Source organism: Salvelinus alpinus, chromosome 3 (genome assembly GCF_045679555.1).
Source record: "Salvelinus alpinus chromosome 3, SLU_Salpinus.1, whole genome shotgun sequence".
Classification (NCBI taxonomy): domain Eukaryota; kingdom Metazoa; phylum Chordata; class Actinopteri; order Salmoniformes; family Salmonidae; genus Salvelinus; species Salvelinus alpinus.
In genome coordinates, this window is record NC_092088.1 from 38,740,172 (window position 1) to 38,752,074 (window position 11,903).

The 11,903-nt window shown below is 38.8% G+C and overlaps 1 protein-coding gene across 1 annotated transcript in view; it reads left to right on the top strand.

Annotated features, from left to right (window-relative positions):
• LOC139570673 (rab11 family-interacting protein 2-like) overlaps positions 1 to 4,500 on the top strand; it is a 30,060-nt gene extending 25,560 nt beyond the window's left edge. Inside the window, exons 5-6 of the mRNA XM_071392754.1 lie at positions 1,551 to 1,614; positions 4,135 to 4,500. Of these exons, the coding sequence (XP_071248855.1) occupies positions 1,551 to 1,614; positions 4,135 to 4,362 (292 nt within the window). The 3' untranslated portion in view covers positions 4,363 to 4,500. The remainder of the gene's footprint in view (positions 1 to 1,550; positions 1,615 to 4,134) is intronic.
• Positions 4,501 to 11,903: the final 7,403 nt, after the last annotated feature.

Consider the following 11,903-nt stretch of genomic DNA (forward strand, 5'->3'; position numbering starts at 1 on the left):
TCACAGACATCATTCAAACAGTTTTAGAAACGTCAGAGTGTTTTCTATCCAAATCTACTAATTGTATGCATATTATAGCTTTTAGGCCTGAGTAGCAGGCAGTTTTTACTCTGGGCACCTTTTTATCCAAGCTACTCAATACTGCCCCCCAGTCCCAAAGAAGTTAAGACTGATGGAGGCCACTGTGCTCTTGGGGACCTTCAATGCTGCAGAAATGTTTTGGTACCCTTCCCCAAATCTGTGCCTCGACACCATCCTGTATCGGAGCTCTACGGACAATTCCTTCAAACACATGGCTTGGTTTTTGCTCTGGCATGAACTGTCAACTGTGTGTGCCTTTCCAAATCATGTCCAATCAATTGAATTTACCACAGGTGGACTCAAAGTTGTGTAGAAACATCTCAAGGATGATCAATGGAAACATGATGCACCTGAGCTGAATTTCGTGTCTCATAGCAAAGGTCTGAGTACTTATGTAAATCAGGTGTTACTAAAAACCTGTTTTCGCTTTGTCATTTTGGGATATTGTGTATAGATTGAGGATTTTTTTTATTTAATCAATTTTAGAATACGGCTGTAACGTAACAAAATGTGGGAAAAGTCGAGGTCTGAATACTTTCCAAATGCACTGTATGTACCTATTGATTCTTGAAGAATATCATTTATAGATGCCTCATGAGCTTGGTTCAACTGTCGTACTACATCATACCCCAAAATATAAGCTTGTTTTAATCCTTTCCTTGTGGATAATGTAAATTTAAACAAACACTGTCTAGCCTCAAAACATGGTTAAAACTATAATCTTGATATCCTGGATGGTCAGATGCTCTGTCCATGAGTTTGAGTGGTTACATTTCTCCAGCGCCATCCCTCAGCTCCGCCACCAAATCAGTAGTGGAGTGTTCACTTTGTTATTGTTCGCACTACAGATTGCCCCTTTAAAGCTAGAATCCTTAGTGGCTACATCCATTTTTGACTTGATATATATACCCATTGATTCTTGAACAATATAACTTCTAAATGCCATGTGAGCTTAGGTCAACTGTCGTACCCCATCAGAACCCAAAATATATGCTTGATTTATTCCAATGTTTGTAAACAAATGAAATGTAAAGAAACACTGTATAGCCTCAACATGGTTAAAACTGTAGTTAAAACTGTAATTGTGATATCATGGGATGGTCAGTCTTTGTATCCATAGCCTTGTCTATGAATTTGAGTGGTTACGTTTCTTCACCCTGGTCCCTTAGCTTTTTTGCGAAACAGGGGCGGTAAGAATGCTTAGTTATTGTTTCAGTTAAGGAGTGTAGCTTTAAGAGAAGCTAAGGCTTGATAACAGACCCCTCTTAGCCACACATCTGTCACACAATTAACCTCTTAGGCCTGTCTCGCTGTAGGCGCTAGTCCATCGTCTTTACAGCTACCATCGTACACTACCTTTTGTGGTCATTTAGGTTTAAGGCAAGATGATACAGGGTGATTTAACCGTGTTGGTAAACATGATTTAATTTTTTTATTTTTGTAATTCCGTATTCTTGGATGTTTTGCAGTGATAAAAAGCCCACCAGCAATGAAGACATCCGAAAGGCGAGAGAGAAACATGGCAAGAAAAATGTAAGAGCTCACACCGTACACACTTTTAGTGACTCAATCTCAAACAAGGTTTACATTGGTATGAATAACCCTTTCGTAAAGACCATGGGAAAAAATAAAGGGAGAGAGAACGTCAAAAAGCATGGGCCTAGTTTCAGAACACCGCCAACTTTTAATTGAGTAGCTCTCCCTGATCTTACTTGACATTGCGGTTTGTGATGTTGATCTCTGAGCTGCTGTCTCTTCTCTCTTTTACACTTCACGATGAGTGTAATTTAACTAATTAACAGCTGGAAACAACGACCATCATCTCTGATTGGCTCATCATTTAAAACCGTGTGAAGTTTCGGTCTCTCTAAGGTCAGGCAAAGTTCTATTATATCGTACTGGTACCATAATTGGAGCACTATGTAGGGATAAATATGTGTGAAATTGTCATTGGATTGATGAGGGGGTTATTTGCCACCTTAGTTTTGTCACTCCCCCTCCCCCCAAAAAATAAAAGCACAAAACATGCTCTGCTGGTGCATAATTCTAGTAGTTGCTGCCAATTACACTCCTGAATGAGTTTAACATGGTAAGAGAGCCATGTCCAAAGTGATGTTGAAATGAGAAACAGGGATTCTGATAATGGCTTTCCTCACCTCCTCGTTGTGGGTGTTGAGGAGTTATCTTAGCCACGTGCCTCTCCATACACTCTATTGCAGAGCCTAGCAGAAATGAACTGGCAGTTCCATTCCCTCTGCTTTCAGGCCCTTGCTAATAAACCAGTGAGAGAGGAGGGGAGGATAGTGAGAGAGTTCAAAGAACAGAGCTTTTAAATTCTCAAAGCAGACCTCATTAGATGTAGTAATGAGACAACTGGAGAATGCCAAGTGTGCTCGCCTTATCTACTTCTCACTACTGATCGCAGAAAAATTGTCTTCACTTAGCTAGTTCATGGTCATTTCTAGGCCTTTGTCACCAGCCGCTGCAGCTTCTGGCTGTGTAGCTTTATATAATGTCTGGGGCTCTTTGGTGTGTGAATTGGACGCCATTGCTCATACAGTATAGTTAAACTGAGCTTGTAACTTGATTCATGTTAGGAAAATCTCTGCAAAATTGGTTGTCCTGATGACTGGAAGTGCAAAAGGCCTATTTCTTAGTATATTTTCCCTGTTTTGTTTCTAAAAGCATATTCAGTTCCCGAGTAAGCAGTCGCTAAACCCCCAATCACATTTTTCTCTGACCGAAAATAAGAGGCATATTGCTGAGTTAACTTTCGACTTTGGCCTGCCAGAACACTGACAAAATAACTTGAAGCTTACCTACGATGGAGGAATGCAGGACACCTAGCATGTCCACACTATTGAAAATGATGGAAATAAAGGTGCAGGCTGCTTAGTGTGATCCCCGCCATAGTCTTGAATTGTTTAGAAATAGACTCTAGTGATGGGACCCTCACATTCTGGTTTATCTTTGTTTCTCATACTAGGATGAGATATAGTATACAGGTAAATATAGTCTGGCACTTCTTCACATCGTAGACACCGCACAGCGATTGCAGCTTGATTTGGGAACGGGGAGGAGAGGAGACTGATAAGTGAAGTATTTTAAACAGGTTGATGGCTTTGCCGCTGTATCTGCCTGGGGGAGGATGTCCATTGTTGATGCGATAACGTGGCACCTCATTAAAAATGATTGCAGCTCCTCTTGTCCCCCCTGTAATGAGATCGGCACAGTCTACACAGACAGTTTTTCCTCTAAAGAAAAAAACCTCAACCAAAATAGTTTGGTTGCATCTTTGTTTTCGTGTTTCTTGTTCTGATCCTTTGTTCCCAGAAATATGCACTCTGCTGTTTCCCCTGGGAACGAAAAAGGCCAATTTTTTTTATCTTTATTGCTGTTTTTTAGGGAGTTTAATCTTAATGTGATGCTCTTGTCCACCAGCTGGTCAAGGTTGCTGGTTTGGGAGGAGGATATGTGGTTTAGGATTTAAATAGGGAACGAGAGTTGACACGTTTATTTTCCTAGAACTGATTCTAAGAATATCAAATCAGATTCCCCGCCACAGGATTACTGATTGTTCGAGCCATCTATCGTTTTCTGATTTAATACCATTGACTTGAGCAGATCAAAACACCTGAAATGAAATGCAATGGCATTGACAGTGCCAACACACCTTTGGAGTGACATCTTATCACAGGCCCTCAATTAGTCCTGATTGCCACCAGGGTATAAGAGATAAACACGTGCAGTAATGACATAGTTTGTGACATTATTCAAACACCTTTAATTAGGCAATTAGTCTATCTGCCATAATACGTGGGATTCCCTGGCCTAGCCTACCTTCAGTCTTGCTTCAGATACTCTTTAGCACCGATTTTTACCTTTTGCTTTGTCTATTTATACCATCTAGCTATGATACCCATTTGAGAGCAATTATTGGTAATTGTCTCGTGTCTCAAGCCGCATTTGGAGTAGTACACTTTTACTGAGGTATTTGTAAATGGTGCTATCACGGTTGAATTCATCACAATGGCTGTGGTTTGGCCCCCGCAGGAGACAAAGCAGCCGAGCGTGGCCTCCTATAGCAACTTGTCTTTTGACGAGGTGGTGCGTGAGCTCATCAAGCAGAAGGAGGTGGTGAAAAAGAAGGACGCGCATATCCGTGAGCTGGAAGACTACATTGATAACCTGCTGGTCCGCGTTATGGAGGATTCGCCGAGCATCCTACGGACACCCTACGAGCCCAACAGGAAAGCGGGGAAAATCTCAAAAAAGAAGTAGTCAAGGTAGAGAGAGGTCAAAAATAGAGGCTTGTAAACAGTAATGTCTCGTCCTAGCCATTTAAAAAAAAATGTATTGTGGGTATGGAACAAAAAATGAAGAGAAGGGGGATTGACCAATGCCAAATCAGTAGTTTTTGATTTCTTTACAGTAACTGCATTGATACAGCTTATACCGATTTATAGGTTTTGTATGCTGTGATTTGAGTTTACACCAGTTTCCCCAGCAGAATATTATCGTGGAGAGAAGTACATCCGATGACATAAATATTTGACTTGCATTATAACTAACCCCATGGCTGTTCCATTATGATAGGTAGACTAACCTCTGAATCAGTTGCTCTATGTTGATCCACTCATCCATTTTAATTGTGTACCTCCTGCTCTGTTGTTTGCATGGCATTCCTTTTGTTTTTCAAATTCTGGTGAATTGAAAGAATGGGAAATTACATAATGTATCTCAAAAATTCATCAGAATACCTTAGCAGAAACCAGTGGGATTCAAATGAGCTATCACTGTGTTGACTACGTTTTACCATTTATTATGAGATGATGAAGAACAAACTAGTGGGGTTATACCATGCCTGACCGTTTCCCAAGGCCTTTAATAGTGTATCCATGGCATACACTATTAAAGGCCTTGGGAAACGGTCAGGCATGGTATAGCCCCACTAGTGCACTTTCACACACGTAACATGAAAATCCCAGACAGCTTCTGGAGCGGTTGTTTGAACATAGAACCACCAAGCTAGATTTGCGTTTAAACACTAAGGCTATCTAGATTTAATTAAATATTTAAAGGATGCACCTCTTCACCTCTTACAAATCAGTTGTACTGAAAAATTGCACGATTTAGATTTTAAAAATAATGTCCTCGAGCTTCTAGTAAAGAGAGAAACAACTTCTCTGATTATGACTAAACTTATGCCTCTTTTAGCCTCTCCAAGAGGCTAAAATCTCTTGATTAGGTTGCTTTACTTTACTGACTTTATTGTCCCCATGGAGAAGTTTTGTTGCAGTGTCATGTACACGTTTAAATACAAAACAAATTGACAATACAACTTTCATAACAGTTGCATACCAATAAAAAGAGACTAGCCTACTGGCCTTACTGGGTCAATAGGAACATTAGCCCGAGCTATTTAGGAGGGATATCACACCTGGCACAAATGATTGTCTAGTTCTGTTTTTCCCGCCGAGGGGTGCCCTATACCTGCGCCCAGAAGGGAGTAGTTCAAAGTCGCTAGGTGTAGAACTAAGGTTACTATACCCCATTTATAATTGCTAACTGACTGGAGAAGTTTTGTTTAAAGCCCCGACGCTCATTCTGAACGTTTAAATGCATCGCTTGCGGTACGGTTTTGTGAAACATAAACATATCTTTCATATCAGTGAGAAATAATTTTCAAAAAACTCAATGTTTATAGGGTTAGGGTTCCCACACGGCCATATTTCCATGTTGCAGTGCTTTTTTACGGAAAACAGAAGGAAGACAGAGGCGTACCTGTGCTAATTAGATATCTACCTGTGAGTAAACGGAAGATGGACGCCACAAAAGAGTTGTCACTGAAAAATATGTGTTAAAATACTGTACAGTAAGTGTATATTTTGCATTTGTAAAATGATTTTGATGTGATAAGGAAGAAGAGGGTTTAATGTTTCTAGAACCGTACCAAAATTGAAAATCGATTCACGTTTAGAAGAAGTATTTGTCTGTTTTGGCTACCAGAGCTAATTTGCTAACAGAACATGTAAGGTCTTCGGACTATAAGGAGTAACGTTAGTCCATTGAGGTACAGTTGCTATAGTATTTTAACACAAGGGTCTACTTTTTTATTTGATTGCGTGCCTCACTTTTCAAACAAAAAATGTATCCGTTAAACAGTTAATCAAATGTATATGGCCTAAGTGTTAAAACGTATCCAAACAATTGTTAAATAACCAAAAGGTCATGGTCTAGGGGTGTGGATGAGTGTATCTGTGTGGGTGTGCGCGTGAATAAGTGTGTGGTGCGGAGACTCGGTGCAGGTGGTCAGTCCAGATCAAGTGTTCCGGATATTTTAAATTTAACTAGGCAAGTCAGTTAAAAACAAAATCTTATTTACAATGATGGCCAAACCCGGACGACGCTGGGACAATTGTGTGCCGCCCTATGGGACTCCCAATCACGGCCGGTTGTGATACAGCCTGGAATCGAACCAGGGTCTGTTGTGACGCCTCTAGCACTGAGATGCAGTACCTTAGACCGCTGCGCCACTCGGGGAGCCCTATAGGGCGGCATTCTTTTGGCTTCTATTTAGAAATTGTCTCTGAGCCTGTTGGTTTCAAACCTCATGCTCCAATACCGTCTCCCCGACGGTGAAGTGGTGAACCGCTCGTGTGTGGGGTCCTTGATGATGCTGCGGGCCTTCCTCAGGCACCGTTTCGAGTAGATGTCCTGGGAGCACGGTCCCAGTGATGTACTAATAACCAGCTGAGCTAGCAAACAATGTAACAAAAGTAGTTTTTCGGAATCAAAAAATATACCAACAGGCTCTGCGTTTCAGGAATCACAGAAGCAAGCTCTCCCGGTGCACTGTTCAATCATTTAGCCATTTAAACATTTTGTTTTTGGATAAACTCACTTTTTGCAATGCCCTCAATGGCTTCCATGCGTTTAAAACGTGAGCTTGTCCGAGGGGTCGGTCTTGACAACACTTTCTATCCATTGGAGTGCTTTGACTGATTGCCCCAACTTCTGCGGTCGGGCTTAGTGAAGGGTCAATTGAATAGGGTTTGCCATTTTTAATAGGTCTGACATGAAAGCGTGAACCAACATATAGCCATAACAAATATGGCCGCTTGATGCGGTATTCAACCCAGATGCTCTTATAATGTGAATGTTGTCAAGTATATGTTTACCAGATGCTCCAGAGGCAGTCGTGTGCTGTTGGCAGTGGTCAAGTGGTTGAGTACTGCAGAGCATTAATGACTGTGTTTACACTTCAGACCAAGACGCAGGATTATGACACAAACTCTACACTCTGCCAATCAGCCCGGCACTGCGCTTACTGCAATACAAGATTGTGTTGATATACTGATATGCAGGTATGAACATGCTGTTGTTGCCTGTCTGTGACTGATGTGAGCTTTTTGGAATTAGGATGGTTTGGACCTATAGTATCTGTTGACATTTGCCATCTTAGTACAAAAATATATTATTTAAAGTTACTCTTATGAGGGTAGGTACTACTGCATTTTTTAAAACTCAAGGCATGCATTTCCAAACACGCATCCGAAAACAATGTGACACTGCATTTCAATTTTGTGACCTTGCAGTGAAAACTAAACAATATGTAAACACTGTATTCTCTGGTCAGTTTTGATGATATGGAATGTCTGGGCATCGTGCAGGTGCAGAATGTAATTGAGTGGAGGCAAACTAAAGACACTGCTATTGAAGCCTCCCTAATATTTACACCAAAGTTAATTCATTCAAAGAGCTATCATTGTCCAGCATATCAACTTTTGGGTTTGTTGTTTTAGATTTTTCAGTGACTCTTGATGACTATCGTTTTGTTTTTAGGATCAAGCGCATTGTATGACCTTAATTTGCATTAAGTGTAGGCCCATCCATTGTCATCCCAAAATGTGTATAAACCATTGGTCAAGTTATTCTCACTTTACTCTACTTGTATGGCTTTACACAGACAGAAAGATGAAGTGCAATCATAATTTAGCAACATGTTTAATATTCTATTGGTGTCCACAAATTGTTTACACTTTGAATCATTATATTGTGTGCTCAGGTGGAACATGTCTGAATGACATCCGTTCTACACTTGTGATCTGTCATTGTTTGTCAACAGAGAGAAAATATGATTCCATTAGGTAGAAGTGGTTCGATTTTTGTTACTTTTTAGATTGACTGATTGTTGCTTGAATTGTTTTAACTATTTGAAGGAAATATAATCAAGGTACCTAGCTACATAGCAATGCATTTGCAGGCTGATTTTAATGTATTGATTTTGTTCACATGTTACACTGCCCATTGACAGATCAAAGTGCTCTTGACTAATTGCTCTCCACAAAGGCTATTGGTTATATTTTTACTAGTAATACACTGTGTACTAACTTAACACATCCAGAAAACCAAACTATCAGTACAGATTGTAACAAGGGCTCGAGTTAACCTGTTTATTACATTTTATATGTGATCATTTATGACATTTTCATGTTTTACTGACTAATTTGTCATGCATCCTTCATACTGTCCAAAGCAAGGCCAAATATATAACATATCACGACAGTTTTACAATCAATGTAGGCTAACTCTGTTATGAAATATGTTATCATAAATAGTACTATGACGACATAACAAACAGTATCAGCCTGTCAAAAAACAAACCACCCTCAATTTAATAATTTGTGTCACCATGGTATATCGCTTCATAACACATACAATGTCTGTTCTGCATAGCATACACAATTGTATGTATCAATGTATGCTTTAAGCAGGCAGTTTCCCCGCTCTGTATGATGTCACATTTCCGAGTCTACTTTTCTTTAATAGTTACATACACTGTAATGCTTTTCAAAAAGGTTACGACTACTTAGTTATTACTTTATTACTGTAAGTAGGTAAAACTATTACTGTGTTACTGAAATATTTTCCCTCAAGATGTACGTCTTTTCCTAGAGCAAATGCCATGACATGATGCCATGACATGACATGACAAACATGTCTCACCTAATTAGCAGAAAGGTTTACATTTTTGTCACTTTTTTGTTTTTTCTTTTTGTAGAATGTTGTGCCATTTACAGTGTTATATGCTTGGTATTTTAGATCAATAGGATTACTGTTACAAAGTTGTGTACTAATTGTATTGTGACCCCTGTTGTGAACTATTGATTCCTCAGTCTAAATCATTGACCACACTGAGTTGCGTAGTCACACATTTTAGACAATTTTTGTTGCTTTTTCCTGTATTTTGTCTATTTTTTTATTTGGGAAACTTTTACATTCTAAGTTTTATATTCTTTATTTGTATTGGTAAAGTTACTGAATGTCCACATATCAAGTCAGGATACAGCCCTAAGTGAACATGTGAGAATTTTACGACATTCGATTTCGGAAGTTCAAAACCGCCAGAGGCTTCAATTTCAGAACTGTTTGGATGACTCACTCTACATTAAAAAGGGCTATCTCATTGCTTTTTTTTCTTCTTAAGTAACGAACACAGTTTACTGCAAAAACCTCCCAATTCGGTCACAGTTAACTAGGACAAAGAGAATTTAATGGTATTCCACAAAATGCAAAAGCTGCCTTTTTATAAAGCTTGTCCTAGCAAGCATCACTGAGACACACTGTTTTGTTTACTTGCACCTATTGTGTACAGATTCTTAGCCTCTATTACATTTATTTTATTTTGGAAAAAAGCCCCCCCCCCCAAAAAAAAATCCGAAATCGTCCTCTATTGAATGTAAGCTCTAAAGTGTGCCCTCGTTCATTATACTGATTATAGTTAAGCAATATTTATTCCTTATGTTTTAAAATGTGACCTTTATCCAGACCATATATTCAGCTACTATTTTTACCATAATTCAAAATGACTTCATGTACATTATACATTATTCAGCTGTTTGTATTTGACTTTGAATGTGTTTTGGTGCAACAGAAATGACTTTATCCAGAATAAGATGGGGTAACACACATGCTAACGAATAACAACAGATGTTTGTGTGTTGCGCTGTAAATTCCAAGTAATTTGTTTGAATTTTTACAGCAACATTATAGCAGGACTAATACACTTGCTCCAACGAATCTTCCGTTTTTATTGAAAAACGTGATGATGATAATGAAATCTTATGAATTCAATGATGGGGAAAAAGCTAGGACAATATTATGAAATGTTCAAATGGCTTTATAGGATGGGGGGGGCATATTAATTTCATGCTAAATGGTAGGTAATAGGTGTTTTCTTCAGCATCCGACAACTGATGGTTGATGTTGAAGTCTGACAATGACTACATTGAGAGATCTCCATGGAGACAGCATCATTGAAAGCACTGAGCGCTCTGAAGGCTGTTAGGCTTACAAATAGATAATACAACTATAATACCAGTTTCAAGCCCACAATCACTGTTTCAGTTTAACATAGTTTAGTATTTAAAATCCCTTCATTGTGTTGATATACAGCTAATATTCTAACCTTTTCTCCATTTAGTTAATTCCATGGCACATCTTTGTACTTCTACTTAGCACTCAGATAATGATTCACTAACTCTGCAGTTAGCTTGCATCTTCAATTGCATGTCAGTTGTTTTTGCAATACAGCTTCATACAATTTTATCACTTTCTGTTTAGAGAGCCATCACAGTTGCTCATATCATATATATGAACAGAACAGTATTTGATCAAATTCGACATTGTACAATAATACAAGCAGAAATGTCTCCAAACGCCTCTTCCCTGTATGGTGGCAATGGCACTAAACTTTTCCTTATGCATTTCTTTAACCTTAGCTGCAGTTCACAAAGGTGGGTGTAAGTTTTCACAAGACAATACAATTTTTCACACTTTATGCAAACGTTTGTATGTCGGGTTGAGCGGGCATGTGGGGTTGAGGGGAAAGATTGGTTTGTTTGTAAAACTGTTGATTGTGATACTGAAGGGAAAAAAAGAATGTCATTTCTATGTTGGTATACAAGGTATAATTTTGGGGACAACAATGCAGATTATGTAAAAAGCGAAGAATGGTGCTGCTTGACATGACTGCTTCGAAAGCTTTCAGTGTAAACTGTATGTTTATTGTCCATCTCTCTCACACACTGTCCCACCAAAAGCTGGTTGCTTCCTAACTACTTAAACAATTTTGGCATGTGGCATGGATGTACTTACATGAATGTCTTAGAGTAGAAATGTTTTAGGAATTGTCAGTGATCCATTGGATAACAAAATTGGAAGCCACAAACAAGATGATCGCATTGCTCTTTTCAATAAATACGCTGTACTTCTTAATGAAAATACCAGTTGTTTTAATGAATTTACTAATGCAGCTATATTGCTTATTTTCATGATTATTTAGAATACAATGTGCTTTTTCTGTATATAGGCACAAACAAAATACAGAAACAAATTTAGATGTACACTACACACCATTGTGAACAAATCGTTGCAAAAGTACAGTGCATTTGGAAAGTACTCAGACCCCTTGACTTTTTCCACATTTTGTTACATTACAGCATTATTCTAAAATTGCTAAAATTGTTTTTCCCCCTCCATCAAGTTACCCCATAAAGAAAAAACTGTTTTTTAGACATTTTATCAATTTATTTATATTTTTTATGAAATCACATTTACATAAGTATTCAGACCCTTTACTCAGTACTTTGTTGAAACACCTTTGGCTTCAATTACAGCCTCAAGTCTTCTTGGGTATGACGCTACAAGTTTGGCACACCTGTGTTTGTGGAGTTTCTCCTATTCTTCTGTGGAGGTCCTCTCGAGCTTTGTCAGGTTGGGTGGGGAGTGTTGCTGCACAGCTATTTTCCGGTCTCTCC